The sequence below is a fragment of the Neophocaena asiaeorientalis genome, unplaced genomic scaffold (assembly GCF_003031525.2).
Source record: "Neophocaena asiaeorientalis asiaeorientalis breed wild unplaced genomic scaffold, Neophocaena_asiaeorientalis_V1.1 scaffold1217, whole genome shotgun sequence".
In the NCBI taxonomy this organism is placed as follows: domain Eukaryota; kingdom Metazoa; phylum Chordata; class Mammalia; order Artiodactyla; family Phocoenidae; genus Neophocaena; species Neophocaena asiaeorientalis.
In genome coordinates, this window is record NW_020172265.1 from 150,763 (window position 1) to 168,232 (window position 17,470).

Sequence of the window (17,470 nt, forward strand, 5' to 3'; positions counted from 1 at the left end):
TTTTGCGGTACGCGGGCCTCTCACTGTTGTGGCCTCTCCCGTTGGCTCCGGACGCGCAGGCTCAGCGGCCATGGCTCACGGGCCCAGCCGCTCCGCGGCATATGGGATCTTCCCGGACCAGGGCACGAACCCGTGTCCCCTGCATTGGCAGGCGGACTCTCAACCACTGCGCCACCAGGGAAGCCCCCCAATTTTTTTTTTATATTCTACAAAATTTTAAACCTATACATACTTAAATAAGAACTTTAAGCCGAATACCTTACATAGAGTCCATATGTCTAAAGACCCTGGGATTTTTAACTTAATTTCCTTTTATTAAAATAGAAAAGTTCCCAGTAAGCAAATAAAAACCAATACTCTCTCAGTAAACAGTCTGTTACCTATTTAGGTTAAAGAATTTGTAACTAGAGTTGTTAATGTGTGATGTTTTGGTTATATGTGAAACATATATTTGCATTTTTATAGATTATCAATGTGTTTATTTAACAAATATATAGAGCTTACGACTGCTTAGGTACTGTTCCATGTGCTTCACAAAGATTCACTCACTACATACTCAAAATAATCCTATAAAGTCCTACTATATCATCTTCATTTCATCTGTGACAAAACTGAGGCTGAAAAAAGGTTAAGTGTCCAAGGTCACATACTAAATTAAACAACCACTATACTCACCACTGGCAAACATCTGGTAGACTTATACCAGTTATAACAATTATAACCCTTTTTGAACCTTATTTTCATTTTCTATCTTATACAATCATGTATTGTTTGTCTTGACATGTATAATGAGTATCTCATAAATGAGAATAACTGGTATTGACAAAAGGTCACTTAAAATGAATGCACCTATACCCAGGACAAATTTCCACAGTAAAAAAGTTTTTTTTAAGATTCATTGAGACTTTATCCTTTTAAAAAAATGAAATTGATTTATCTTATACACAGTATAACAGGTTAAACTTTTAATTCTGAATTCTTCTTTAGAAGAATAAAGAACGAATTAAATGATGAGTTGGGAATGAAGCATACTTTTCCTAAAAAGAAAAAAATTATCACAGCACACTGTAACTTTTCTTCAATGCACTTTAGACCTAGCAGGATAATTGCAAAGGTTTTACTTTACAAAACCTATTCCAGAATGTCAACAATTTTTCCCATGATCTTTCCCAGTCCATTGAAATTATACTCTTTTGAAAGATTCTTCAGTCAAAATCCTTGCTATTTTTCTCTTTTTCAACTGGTCTAAACCTACCAGGTGATTCTTAAGGATTCACAATTCCAACTTCCACTTGGAATGATCTGCCTTGTATTTGTACTTACATATCAGATCAATATCTAAAAAGTTGGTACCCACAATCATAATAATAGGCAGAGACAGATGCTAGTGTTAACAGGGTAGAATTTTCGATTCAGGGTTAACTTTATAAGGGTCAGTGAATTTGTGAACATTTAGATATTTATTTTACATAACTTTTTACAAAACCAAACTCCAAACCGTAAGGATTCAGAAAATGAATGAGCAGAATTTGAGGATCCCCTGTTTTCACCTTAAGGTCAATGATTCACTTTTGGTAATAGGCAGTAGCAAGCATAAGTGCAAGTTTTGGTACTTTCCTACACATGCATGAAAAGCTTTGTAGAAAAACATGAGAGCTCTTACGTGACATGACGTGGTCCATGTACTGAGGTAAGTAAGGAGCCCAGGTATCAATGGCCTCCTTCCGTCCCGCCTGCTCAATTCTTCTCAGTTCTGCTAGAAGCAGGGCCTGTGCGGCTTCTCTGACCTAAGACCACAGAACCAAATGCAAATAACGGAAGCAGACCAGTGAGTGAGGTGTTTAAACACGAGCAAGTTCATAATGAAAGAAAGCTAGAAAATATACAAACCACATTTATTTACATGAGAAATATTACTAACCAAACAATGAAGTAAGTACTAAAGTTGAATAAACTGGATGCAAGCAAATCAAAGATTTTCAGTTAATGATCTCACTTAAAAATAACACTAATAGAATAATGTTTGAACGTTTAATCAGTTTGGGGTTTAAAACTTCATTTTCCAAGGCTTGCACAAAAATATTTTTGTACTTTAATTTGGCATTTAAAATTTTTTTAATTTCCATATAAATATTATTGTTAAAAAATCACTGTTAGAATTATTAAATGTTTTCTCTTTCAGCCTGAAGAAATTTAACCTTGTCTAGTGGATTTCTTTCTATTATAATGTTAAACAGATATTGCTTACACAAACATATATGTATTAATCCACGCAATTCACGTATACCTAAGACTGGCTTAAACAATTTGTTTTCAACAAACAAGCAAATATATTCCTATGAAATGGCATTAATTCTATAAAAGGAAACTATTTTTCAAAATTATATTATCTCAATTTTTCTTTCAACATGGCACACACTTTTATGTTGCAGTTTTAGTTTAGTTTTGTTTTATTTTGGCCAAAGTGCCACACCCATTGGTTCAAAGAAGCTAGACAACTGTCAAGGTATGTACCAATCAATTTATTGAGTATTTATAATTGAAGAGATAACTCGGTAGCACCTGATAAGAATTCAAATAAAAATTGTTTTTAACTATAACTAACTTTTGAAGTGAATTCAAACATTATTCAAATGCAAAACCATGAACATTTCAGTATGCTGCAATTCCACTTGGAGTTGAGGGAAGGGAGACCAGGAAAGGGACAGGATGCTACTTAAATTTGGTAAATTAAAACTTTTCAATGACATAAACTGCTATAGCTATATGGGTCAAATGCTATAATAAGCAAAATCTCCATAAAACATTTCCAAATCCCTGGTGATATTATATTGCAAGCAATATCTAATACCACACAAGTCCATTAACACAAAATAACAGCTACCATTTACTGAGCTCCTACCATGTGTCAGGTTCTGTACTTACTGTGCTACTTGCATTATCTTATTTGATCCTGACAGCAATCCTGTGAGGAATATATTATTATCCCCACTTTACAAATGAGCTTCAAATAGGTTAAGTACATCGCCTAGGGTCACAAAGTTAATAACTGGCAGAACTGATTTTTAAACCCAGGTCTCTTCTAATTCCAAAGACCCTCCCCTTCTATTATAACACAGGACCTTCCACTGGACTATGGTTATTCACTTAGAATTTGATTGATGTGATTATACCTGAATGTGCAATCTGGGGCGGAGGTGGGCTGTATGTATGTGTGTGTGTATGTATGTGTATGATCTGCACAGAAATCAATACTTAAGAAACTGTTCCATAAGTATATAAAACTTTTGATCAAATACTCACTAGATTAAAAAAAAAGTAAACAAATATGCAAGTTGAAACATTACTGTTTAGAATCATTGGATCCATATTTTCTATCACATAATAAACAGGTGATAAGAAGTTAGATAAAAATAACATTTCTGCTTCAAATTTACACGTGTCCAGTGCCTTTTTAATGTTTTTGTTTTCTATCCACATCACCTCGATATTACCTCCAAGCATCGATCTTGCCATCTCCGAGCCAGCATCTCTAGAAGCGGGGGCCTAAATCTGTCCAATCCCAGCAGGTCTGGCAGCATAACACAATGCATAGCAGCCAACTGACTCCATCCTGTTAAAATGTAATATATTATAAATGCTTTGGTATTCCCCCTAATTCCAATATTTTTCTGCATGTAAGTACACCAAACCTAAACCAAAAAGGGGAGATATGCTCAATTATGTTATGATTTCAATTTATTATTAGATATTTTGTACAAAGATATAACAAATGTATTTCATTTCTAAATGTATTTCCTCTTGAATTTCAGCTCTAAGAACTCTAAAAGTTTTAAAACAAATAAAAATAAATTTCCACATTAAGTATATACCAATTCCACAAGAAAAACACATTTCTAAACATGCCCTCTAAAATAAGACATATATTCAGGTTTAGAAAAGCACAGAAATAAACACATACCAGAGCTCTAGATTCGAACCTACTAACAGTTAAAAGGGCACTCACACAGATATCCAAAGATAAGTTCATGTCACTTAAGGCCTGGCCATCTGGTATTATCTTCGTATCAGTCAACAGAGATGTTTTCTATTCTCTGTCAGAGGGCCTTTAATTAACGTACTTATTGATCCCTTTTCTTACAAAATGAATCAGAAGTTTAGTCACAATCATAACTTAAGTAAACTAACACCAAGTTTGAAAGGAAAAATTGAATTCCTACATTCCCCAAAATAAGAACAATCTAAAATTTATAAAATTTTAAGTATCATTAACTCTAATCTATGGGAATAAAAGTTGTTTTTTCCAAAATTCTATTCCACAATATGGAAACTGATTATATAAAGATAACAATGTAAACCACTGCAATACTTAAAAGTACTAGTATCCAGACATTCTCAAGTAATCATTTCCACCCTATTTTAAAAGTGTTCATATTACAAGGTGAGTTATCTGTGACCACAAAATTTTAGCAAATCAGTGTTCTGAAATAATCTAGGCTGTAGTATTCTAAAACAAAAACAACAAAAACCCTACCATAAAACTCAAAATGATTATTGGGATTGTTAAAGAGGGTATGAGTGAGAGAGAGCGAGAGAGACAAGCTACCTATGTAAAGATTCACCTTTTCAGTAAGGAAATTCTCAACAACTAAGAATATATAATTACATTAATTAAGGTGATGAGCACACACATTTTAGATTATAATTTATTTTCAACAGAGGCATATATATACATACATACATACACAAATATATATAAACAAATTACTACCTAGTAACTCCTTAAATGTTTTAATGTCTCATAAAAGTATGAAGTGTATTAATGAGCTAAATTTTAATATGAAGATGATTCTCACCATGGTCCAAAGTCAACAGCTTGTTTTTGAATCAACGAATTACTACCTTTCACAATAGCTTAACAAATATGACCCTAATTATTTTTGCTAAAATCCAATCTTAACATACAAACCTTAGTACAGGTCTATGACAAGGAAACCAAACAAAAAATGTGTTATACTTTTACGGTACCATGTTTTCTTTCCGAAGGAATGATACTTAGAACATGGGCTCTGTATTTTATAGATATTGTATCACTCTTTCTGTTTGAATAGACTGGCATTATTGCTTTTAGTGAAGAGTTAGAATCATTCTGGGTTACATATGAGATTTTGTAAATTTATTCATTTTTATATTATATAAACTGGTGAAGATTGAGCCCACAATGAAGAGACTGGATATAACTCACAGCTCACAAGTTCCGTTAAGCTTCCAGTCAGTATAAATAATCCTAGATAGCTCTTGGGGAATAAAGGTTTGTAGATTCCATTAACATTTTCAGAGCTCCAAAAATACTTTCCCCTCTAACCAGGGCACATGTTGTGTACAGAGAATAAAGAGTGTCTGTCACAGAGTAATGATACATGTAAAATAAATTAATTAGCTCTAACACCAGAGATCACATGGCAAACATCATCATGAAAACCAACCCCCTTTTTAATGCCTACTTCATATCATAGATTAGCATCTTTGCACTCCTTTAATAGCCTTCTAGATTACAGGAAACATGGTTTATACCAGCCAGGAATAACATTACATTTTTATAATCGACCCTTATTACTGACATTAGCAAATCAAGTTATAAAATGGAAACTTTAGGATCTCACACATAACAAAGCAGATGAATGTATAAATTAGATAAAAAGAACATATACTAGAATAAAGCACAGATTGAAAGAAAGTTGTTAGAAAGTTGAGAGAGAATACCTTCATTTACTAAGAAACAGGTATGTAAAGCAGGAGTAGAAGCAGAGTCAGAGCCAGAGTGATCAGCATCAGACCGAGCAGAAACGACAGGTGCAGCAACTTGCAGCAGAAAATAGAAGAAATAAAAGGGGAGAGAATTGAGATACAGTGGTTTCTGAAAAAAAGCTCAGTGTTAGTGAATACTAAAAAACAAGGTTGGCAAAATATAGTAAATGTAGAACTGAAAAATGATGCTTTAATCAGAGAGGTATGATTATTAAGGATTATGGCAGTAAAATGATATATTTTATTGAATAGCAATCACAGTGTAGTTCAAACCAAAATCTATTTATAGTTGAATGATGTGTCATCTAATATAAAAAGAAGTTCTAAAATAACTAAGGCTACAATGAAAAAAATGACAATAAACATATTAAGAATTCACAAAAATGTAATTCAATTTTTAAAATGTATCACATGATGAAAAGTTTATTTTGGTCTTCGGATTGTCAGTTACATTTTTTTCTAATAATTTATTTCCTAACATTATGCCTAAATTATTTTGTAATCTCTCCAACCAATATTCACTGAGATCATTTCAATTTATTACTCATTTTATAAAAACTCAATTTAAATTATACCAACTTGTAAAATACAACTTTTAAAATATAACAATTTAAAGTTAAATTAAATATACTTAACTCTTGTTAGAAGACTCCTAACATAACTCCATTCTTCAGTTTAAAAAATATTTTTATGATACAAATGCTTTATATCCTAAAATAATTACTGTGAATGCTATAATCCTTATAGAATAGATGGAACAACACCCACCCTCCCCCCCAAAAAGTTATGTTACCAGGAAAATGTTCAGCTTAAATTATCACATGAAAAGGCAAAAGGACCGTATGGAGCACACATTCTACAACTGAAGGTCAACGTTAAGATTTAGAGGTCACCATTTGACACTTCCTTCCTATGGAGAAATTACCATATGTCATGCACAAGCATCTTCAAATTAATCCCTCTCCTTTCTTCTGTCCTTGAACAGCAATAGGTTTGGGCTCCTGAACAGATTAAGCATTGTCTGCTGAATGATATGTTTGCTTTTCATGCAGTGAAGTTCTTTTGTAACTACAGGACAGTTGCATGAAACAACTTTTCATAATTTCCTCACGAATGCATCATAATGTCAATCAGACACGTGTGAGGTAAACCGGAGAACTAAAAGAAGTATATGAGCAGTAATAAAAAACAGGAAATCCAACTCCATATACCCTAAGAAGCACCTCTTGCACACATGAAAATTTTATCTGGGAAATTATCATTCTTTTTATTATAACAGACCTGTTTTTTGTTCCTTGTGAAATTACAAGTACTTTATAATGTTATACTTATGAAAGTATTAGAATTACTCTCAATTGTATATTTCATAAGATCTAAGAATTCCATTGTAATCTTGCAAAGTAATCTGCAATATTTCTATATATTCCATTGAATAATTTCTCATTTTTAAATCGTTTTAAAATACAAATTCAGTAATTATGGCCTATAAAATATTCCATTACCCATGCAAAAAGTTGGTAAGCCTTTGGTGGCAAGGAGTAAATTTACAGGTTTTAGCTTTCATGCCACCAAAATTGTTGAGCAAGTTCCTCTGGTGGTTTCCAACAGCTGGGGTTTTCTATAATTTCACTTTAAATAAAGGAGAAATTATTATTTCTGAAAAGTCTGGGTTAACTTTGTCTGACTTTATCATTAATTCTGAAAGGACACTAGAATGGTAAGGTGAAAAAATTCAATACAAACAAACCAAAGTTTAGGAATCAGTGATCATTTCCCTAGCTAGGTCAAATAAGGAGTGGGATTAAACTATAATGTTTTCCCTAAATCACAAGTCAAAAGGACACTAGAAATGCTACTGGCAAAACTGCTAGAATATGTCTTAATAGAATAATGTTCAACATATATAGCTTTATTTGTAATGAGAGAAATAAACAGATGCTCTGAGTATTATATTTCTGGAGTCCTGTTTAAATGGTATTGCAATGTAGAAAAAGCCTTTTACACTTTCCTTTAATAAATTCTGTGGGCACTTAAAATTAAAAAAATACTGTAATAGAAATCAAGGAATCAGATTTACTATGCTTTAAAAATCTCTGCATCATCATCAAGAAATACTTTAGTCAGACTACCTCATAACTGAAACTGCAGAATCTAGAACTGTTTTCATAATTCATTGAGAATACTGAAATTAAACTCTACTACAGCTTTAAAAACTGTCCACATATAGAAAAGTCAGCAATAGAAATTAGAAGAAAAAAGTACACTACCATAATAAAAAGCTCAAGATTTAATGACACATAATAAATCTGAATAATTTATGTATGGCACTGAACATCGAAGATTTATACCATAAATCATAAGCAAGCATTTAATTTCTTGTAATAGAAAAGCTGCCATGTCAACTTTTTGCTCCTCATACCAATTTGCTCCTCTTATTAAGGATCAGTAAAACACAAGGGAAAATAGTCTCAGCCCAGCTTCAAAATGGTGACAGAACTGACACAAGTTCTCTTATTTTACCTGAGAAAGTTCTTTAGGTAATGTTGCAGCTAAGAGCCTCTTCACAACGGCTTACTCTCACATGAAAAGACAGACGAAGATAAACATGTGTGACAACATATATGTGCACACATATGCTCTGGTTTCCCTTTAAATGGCATATATAGAAGTATTCAAAATGACAATAGCCATGGTTTCTGTCTTTGAACAGGTCTACCTCAGTCTTCCTTTGAAATCTAAATCTAAGCTCCATTTTTGCCAATCGCCATTGTGATATGAAAAATCTATATAGGGGAGAAAGCAAACATACTTTTGGTAGCAAGTGCTCCCTACATATTGGTCTAAACCTCATTACCCTCCCGGCAGATATACACAAATGGCCCTCTCAATACACTTTTCAGAAGAAAAAAAAAGATAACCTAGAAGGTACAGAAAACCAAATGCAACGCTGAAAAAGGAAGTTTTTTCAAAGCTAAACACTAAAAAGATAGATAAAATTATTTTACAATGAATCACTTTATCTGGAGTGTTATATGAGAATCATGAAGCTTTGAGAGGGAGAGGATAGAGGAGGAGAAAACATGAAAAAATTAGCAATGAGGAAATAGAGTCAGTCACCATGTACTTAATACAAAGGCCTTCCACACTGGGTATGCCACCTAATACAGAGATCTTAGAGCAACATCTGCCTTTCTGTAAACTTCTTTTATGTCTACACTTTTATCTTGGGTAGACAGGCATTCTCATCATCTTTTAAATCAACATGAAGCATTAGGATAAATCATTAACCAAACATCATAAAGAAAAAAGGATACCCTTAAAACACGGTAAGAGAAGAGCACAAATAGCTAAGGGCACTAAGGGAACACAAAGCTCCAGGAAGTAGAAAGGAGGAGGAGCTACCGTAAATCAGAATGAGTAAACAGCCCAAGATGGTACTCTGACAAACAGACAGATATGCATCAAGGCAAAATACGAAAGTGTTGATAATGTTTAAAAAATACAGTTACTCTACTTCGCCTCTAGATCACCACTGGATTACATTAGAATTGGAGTAAGTTCAGAGGGAGTGATAGTTTCATGTTGGCCTATAACTTCAACCAAAGAGTCAAAACAAAGAAAAACCAAAAGAAACACAACCTTTTGTAAAAGGTCTCCATTAACATGCAAAATAAATAAATGAGCAAGATAAAAACCATGTGGAGAGAGTTCATCATAGTGAAAGATAAAATTATAATATAAAGACTAACTTGAATTAGACATATGAAGGCTATCAAAATTTTCTTTCATTTGATTAATGTAATCAGTGCCTACTCCATGCCAGGTACTAAGCTAAGCATATAAAAACATAAAGATTAGACCAAGATGCTGCTCTCAAAGTACTCAGACTCTGGTAGGAAAAGCAAATAAGCAGCCAGCTAAAATCATAAACTGCACTCCTCTGGATCTCCTCCACTAGATACAAGCTCCCTGAAGGCAGGGATCTCTTGTCAGCCCTTACAGCCTCAGCTCCTAGTTATTGACATATTGACTCTAGAAGCATAAAGAGTAGGTATCTATAGATTCATTCAATCAACAAATGTTTACTGAGCTCCTTCTATGTACCAGCCACTGTTCCAAGCACTTGTGACAGATCAGTGAACAAAAAAGAAAAAACAGCCCTGCCCTCTGAGCTTCCAAAGCAGACCAAAGTTAGAGCTTCTGCAATTAAATTATAGCTATAGCAATTTTTTTTAAAGGGCACATAAGTTCAAACACAAAATTTTAAGGGATTTGCAGGCCTCTTCGTTAGCCTGACATGGGTACTCCTAGTTTTTTGCTATAGATCCTGGAAAAGGATGGTGAGTAACTATTGGTTATAATTTAGGAACAACTACCTCTTACTTCTAAGTTTAGACAACCTAAATTGGATCCACTTCTTAAAAATAAAATTGCAAATAATGTAACATAACTTTAAGTTGCCTAGACTTACCTCCACACCTACCCCTGAGTAAAGATGTAACCATTAACGTAAAGATATGGTCACAGTCAAGATAAGCACAAGAGGCACAGACCAAAGACTTTCGCTGTGAAATTACTGCATTGATAAAGAGAAGTACAATATGTCAGAATATAGAAAAGCCTAAAGCCATGGGCAGACTCAGGGATGTATGACCATGAACAAAAATTTACTTGGTTGACATCTCTGATCCCTTCCTCAAGTGAGATATTTTATAAACTGCAAAATCAAGTATCTAATCAATGAATACTGTCTCTATCAAAAAGTACGACTGTCAGTAAATGTTAATTATTGTAAAACACTGAATTAACAAGCCAACTGCTAGACAAAATAAACTTCTTGTGAAGAAATTATTTGCCCATGAAATACCCTGATATTGTTTATGAGAAATCATGTTAGCAAAACTATATCATTTTTATTCTCAGACCCAAATGCCTGTAAAAGGTCCAATTCCCAGCTAAAGTCTTTATTCCATATAGATTATTTTGGAGCTGAACAAGTATTAACCAACATAAAGTGACAGTTTATCGAAAAGAAGCATATTCATGTTTGCAATCCAACTTGAAAATAGATTGTGAGTCAATGTGGGCTACAGTGGGAGTCAGGAAAAGAAAACATAAGGAAAGATGAAAATGTTTAAAAGAAAACCAGTGTAAAAGAAGTCAGAGTAAAGAGATGAGACTAAATAATACTCTGCTGAAGAGCAGTCAAGGAATCAAAGCCCTTTATCTGTACAACACCACCTCCTACCCTACATTGGTTATGTTCGTGTGTTATCTTCTAGATAGACATAAACTATTCAAGACAGTATACACTAGACTAATCTCTCTGTACCCCAAATAGAGTTGTTTGGAGGAAAAACAAAAGTGCTTAACAAATATATGTTAAAGAAATATTACATTTCAATATTCAAATAGAAAATGAGTTTTATAATGCCATCCTAAAGCATTTTACTATGTAATTCTCAGTACAGATTGCTAACCTTCATTTACTTTATAAGACAAGCGTCTGTGCTGTTCTAAATGGAAATTCCTAAATCTATCACCTTAAGTAAATGCTTTAGAAAAAGACAATTTTTAGTTCCTTCTTCGCTGCTCTCAAGACTCAAGGCTCTTCTGAGAGGAGCAACATTAAAGCACTCCAACTTTAAAATCCTCAGATCTGGCCAAGGGGGCAAATTCAATACCATCATGGTGGTGAAATATATAATGCATTGTTGATCAATAAGAAATAACAATTCTAAAGGTTTATGCACCCAATAAAGAGAGCTTCAAAATATATTACGCAAAAACTGATAGAAATGCAGGGAGGGATAAACATATCCACAACTGCTGCAGAATTCAATACCCTTATCTAAACGATAGAACCAAGTGGGCAGAAAAATCAGCTAATATATGCTAAACTTGAATACTCTTAAGCAACGTGACCTGATATTTATAAAACACTCCACCCAACAAGAGCAGAATACACAGTCATCTGAAGTGCACACAGTATACTGACCAAGAAAGACCATATTTAGGGCCATAAAACAAGTCTCAATATTCAAAGAATCCAAACCATACAAAGTATATTATCTGACCATAAATTAGAAATCAATAGCAGAAAGATCCTTGGAAAGATCCTTGGAAATTTAACTCAATAATAAATTACCCAGGGATAAAAGAAAAAGTCGAAAGAAAAAGTAAAAGGAAAACATATCGAAATATGTGGGATGCTACTAAAGCTGTACTTAGGGTAAATTTGTAGTGCTGACTGCCTATATCAGGAAAGAAGAAAAGTTTTATATCCATGACCTCAGGTTCTACTCTAAAAAAATAAAAATAAAAAATACAAGCAGGGCTTCCCTGGTGGCGCAGTGGTTGGGAGTCCGCCTGCCGATGCAGGGGACACGGGTTCGTGCCCTGGTCCGGGAAGATCCCACATGCCGCTGAGCGGCTGGGCCCGTGAGCCATGGCCGCCGAGCCTGCGCGTCTGGAGCCTGTGCTCCGCAACGGGAGGAGCCACAGAGGTGAGAGGCCCGCGTACCGCAAAAAAAAAAAAAAAAAAAAAAAAAAAAAAAAAAATACAAGCAAATTTAAAGGAAAAGAAGTGAAATAATAACAAGCAAAGCAGAAATAAACGAAATAGAAAACAGAAGAACAACATTAAAAATTGATGAAACCCAAAGCTGGTTAAGAACTACAAAACTGCTAAGTTACTGGCTAGACTGATCAAGAAAAAAGAGAAAAAACATAAGTTATGAATAATAGAAATGAGATAGGGGATGTCATTTCAAATCCTACAGATATGATATTGAAAGGAAAATAAGAGAATATTAAACAACTTTTTGCCAATAAATTTGACACAAATTACCAAAGTTCACCCAAGATGAATTAAAAAAAAAAAAAACACCTAAATAGCTCTATATCTATTAAACCATTTAAATTTGTAGTTAAAAAAATCTTCCCATAAAGAAAACCCTATGCCCACATATTTTCACTGGTAAAACAGATCAAACAAGTAAAAAATAGTATCAATTCTACACATGCCCTTCCAGAAAACACAAGAAAAGGGATAACATCCTAAGTCATTCTGTGAGACCAGCATTATCCTGTTACCAAAATTGAACAAACACATTATTGAAATGAAAAACTCTAGACCCAAATCCCTCATGATCATACACATAAAAACTCTTAACAAAATTTTAGCAAATTATATCCAATAATCTATAAAAAGGATAATTCATCATGACCAAGTGTGATCTACCCCAGGATTGCAAGGTTTCTTAAAATTCAGAAGTCAATGTTCTTGGACTTACTGAGAAAATAAAGGAGAAAATTCATTTGATAATTTCAATGGATGCAGAAAAATCATCTGACAAAATCTAACATCCATTCATAATTTTAAAATCTCAGCAAACTAGGAATAGGAGGGAACTTCCTCAACATCCAGCTCATCTAAGAAAGACTTATAGCTAACATCATACTTAATAGTAAAAGACTGAATGCTTTATCCCTAAGATTGGGAATGAGGCAAGGATGTCTGCTCTAACTTCAATTCAACATCAGTAAGTAACCATCAATCGTAAAAAGTTTTTAAAAATTAATAATAACTGGACTTCCCTGGTGGCGCAGTGGTTAAGAATACCGGGAAGACCCCACATGCCACAGAGCAACTAAGCCTGTGTGCCACAACTACTGAGTCTGTGTTCTAGAGCCCGCGAGCCACAAGTACTTAAGCCCGCGTGCCTAGAGCCCGTGCTCTGCAACAAGAGAAGCCACCACAATGAGAAGCCCGCGCACCGCAATGAAGAGTAGCCCCCGCACCGCAATGAAGAGTAGCCCCCGCTAGCCACAACTAGAGAAAGCCCAAGCACAGCAACGCAGACCCAATGCAGCCAAAAATAAATAAATAAAATAAATTAAAAAAAAATCATGCCACATAACAGGTGTACAATAAATGCTGTACATGCTGTAGACCGAGGATGGTATTTGATTCTAAATTGCTATGTCATTTTAAGCTAATTAGTTTAAACTGATGCCAGTTTACAGACTATCTCATTCTCATTACTGCTTTGTGGGAGCATATATCCAGATCTTAGGTTAGAATACAACATTGATTCTGCAGTAAATTTTACGTGTCTTTTGTATGGTATCATAGTCAATTAGGTAACCGGCAAATATTTTCTGATGGTGATTCAATTTACTGACATTTTAGAGTAATTCTATATGTGTATAAATATACAGGCTAAAATACAAATAGGTCAAGAATCGTAAGTCCTAGAGCTTGGTGGGAATTTTATAATATTATGTAAGGAAATTATTTTGGGTCATCCAGAGGACAACTTATAACCTGAAACAAGATGTGACAGTTGGCAGTTCGCTTTTACCTTGGGTGGGTTTTTCAACATTGCTCATCTATTTTATACATAGTAGTTTGTGCCTCTTAATCCCATACCCCTATCTTGCCCTTCCTCCCTTCTCTCTCCCCACTGGTAACCACAATATTATTTTCTATCTGTATGTTTCTGTTTTGCTATATACTTTATTTTTTAGATTCCACATATCACTGATTTATGTTGTCTTTGTCTGATTTATTTCACTGAGCATAATATCCTCTAGGTCCATCCACATTGTGGCAACTGGCAGAATTTCATTCATTTTTAAGGCTGAATAATATTCCATTGTGTGTATGTATATATATACACCACATCTTCTTTATCCATTTGTCTGTTGATGGACACATGGATTGCGTCCATATCTTGGCTATGGTAAATAGTGTTGCTATTGAACATTGTGGTACATATATCTTTTTGAATGAGTGTTTCTGGTTTTTTCTGGATTTATACCCAGAAGTGGAATTGTTGCATCATATGGTAGTTCTATTTTTAGTTTTTTGAGGAAACTCCATACTGTTTTCCATAGTGGCTGCAACAATTTATATTACCACCAACAGTGTAAAAGTGTTCCTTTTTCTCTACATCCTTGCCAACAGTTGTTACTGTAGACCTTTTTTTTTTTTTTTACGCCTGCCAATGCAGGGGACATGAGTTTGAACCCTGGTCCGGGAAGATCCCACATGCCACAGAGCAACTAAGCCTGTGTGCCACAACTACTGAGTCTGTGTTCTAGAGCCCACGAGCCACAACTACTTAAGCCCGCGTGCCTAGAGCCCGTGCTCTGCAACAAGAGAAGCCACCACAATGAGAAGCCCGCGCACCGCAATGAAGAGTAGCCCCCGCACCGCAATGAAGAGTAGCCCCCGCTAGCCATAACTAGCCATAACACACAGCAACAAAGACCCAATGCAGTCAGAAATAAATAAAATAAATAAACTTATTAAAAAAATTAATAATAACAGCATATTGAATCCCAAGGAAGTGGGAGAAGAGCGGAATTTAGTGAAACAGGAAAAAATATGCGTTCGAAAGGATAAACAAAGGCACTATGGATTAAAAAGATTGATAAAGCCCCAGTAAGACTGATCAAGGAAAAAGAAAGCTACAAATGATTAACATCAGGAATAAAAATGGAGACATCACCACAGATACTACAGAAATTAAAAAGATAAGATGTTATCTTTTCAAATGCAAACACATTTGAAAATTTAGAACTAGAAAAATCCCTAAATATGTACTACTTAATGAAACTGACACAAAAAGAAACAGAAAATCTGAAGTTCTATAACAATGAGAGAAACTGAACCCAGAATTTTACAACTCCCCACAAAGAAAACTCTAGGTCTAACCCCAGCAAATTCCACTGCACATTTATGAAATAATTAATGCCAATCTCAAACAAATTCTACCTAAAAATGGAAAAGGAAGGTTCCCCAATCCATTTGCCAAAACTTGAATAAAGCAAAACCTTACATAAATATTAGAAGAAAACGTTTTCCTAAATAAAAAATATTAAATTAAATGCAACAATATATAAGATAATAATACATCACAAGATTGGTTTTATTCTGGAATGCAAAATTGGGTTGTAAATTCATCACATTAATAGAGTAAAAGAAATTATATAGTCACCTCAATAGATACAGAAAAAGCATGATAAAATCCAACATACACTGATGATAAACACTTAACAAAGGAACAGAAGAGTTAATTTCTTAGATTATCTGTAAAAGCATATAGGAATTATCATAATTATGAAATCTTAAAAGTTCTCCCTTTGATACTGGAAATAAAAAAGTTGTTCCATATGATTGTCCATATGATCAAAAGAATCTACAGAAAAGTATTACCTTTAATAGGTGAATTTAGCAAGATTCTTTGACATAAGGTCAATATACAAAAGTCAACTGCATTTCTATATCAGGGGCTCAGAAAATGAAGAAATTTAATATCAGTTAGATATTAAATAGAGTATTTTAAAAATCTAATATCTAGGAATAAATCTAACAAAAGAAATATAAGACCTCTATATAGAAAACTATACAGAGTTATGATAGCTAAATAAGACCTAAATAAATGTAGAGATATATCAAGTTGATGGATTAAATGAGTGAACCCCATTAAGATAATAATTCTCCCCCAAATGATCTACAAATTCAATAAAATCGAAGTTAAAATCACAATAGGCCTTTGTGATAATAATAAAACAGTTCTAAAGTTTATACTGAAATTCAAAAGGACAAGAATAGTCAAGACATTCTTTAAGAAGAACGGGTGGGAAGACTTGATCTATTAAATATCAAGTCTTATTACAGAGCTGCAGTAATTAAGGCACAATGATACACAAACAAATCAAAGTGCTCAAACAGCTCAGAAATAGACTACCATATATAAGGACATTATATTTATGACAAAAATGGCACTGCAAAGCAGTGGGGAAAGAATCATCTCTTTAATAAATCATGCTGTACCAATTTGGTATACGGAAGTAAAATCAAAACAGGACCCCTGCTTCACATAATACACAAAATTAAGGTCTAGGCAGACTATAGACCTAAATGAGAAAGGTAAAATAAGAAAGCTTCCAAAAGAAAATAAAGAAGAATATCCTCATATCAGAGTAGAAATATCAGGGTAATTTCTTAAATAGGACACAAAAATATTAATCAAGAATGAAAATACTGATATGTCAGATATACTAGCCATACCAAAATGGCTAAAGTGAAAAACATGGAAAATATTAAGTGTTGGCTAGGATATCTTACCAGCTATATATGAGAGGTCTCACTGATCCATATCCCAGCTAACACAACAATTTCCATCTTTTTCCCCTTAGCCAGTTTGATGGATGTATATGTCTCTCACTTAGGAAAACATGTTAACATTATCCACAATTAAAGCTGAAGATAAATCTATGCAGAAATTCCACTTTTGGCTACATACACAACAGAAACGCTTATAATATACACTAAGATTCAAATACAAGAATGTTCATAGCAGAATTATTTATGAAAATGAAACACTGGAAGTAATCCAAGTTTCTATCGACCAAGAAATGGATCCAAAAATTGTGGTCTATTCATTCATCAGAATAGTATACAGCAATAAAATGAACAATGAAAATGAACAAACTATAGTCACGTGCAACAACACTGATAAATCTCACAAAAGTAGCCAAACACAAAAGAATGCATGCTCCATGACTAACTGAACGCATATAAAATTCAAAACACAGGCAAAACTAAACCATAGTGTTTAGGGATTTAAACTTAGGTGGTACAACCATA

At 33.8% G+C, this 17,470-nt stretch overlaps 1 protein-coding gene across 1 annotated transcript in view; it reads right to left on the minus strand.

Moving 5' to 3' along the window:
- WDR7 (WD repeat domain 7) overlaps positions 1 to 17,470 on the minus strand; it is a gene marked incomplete at its 3' end in the record, with an annotated part of 264,187 nt that overhangs the window by 139,507 nt on the left and 107,210 nt on the right. The window contains exons 17-18 of the mRNA XM_024761840.1: positions 3,495 to 3,613; positions 1,664 to 1,787 (exon numbers count right to left, since the gene is read on the minus strand). Coding sequence (XP_024617608.1) covers positions 1,664 to 1,787; positions 3,495 to 3,613 — 243 coding nt within the window. The remainder of the gene's footprint in view (positions 1 to 1,663; positions 1,788 to 3,494; positions 3,614 to 17,470) is intronic.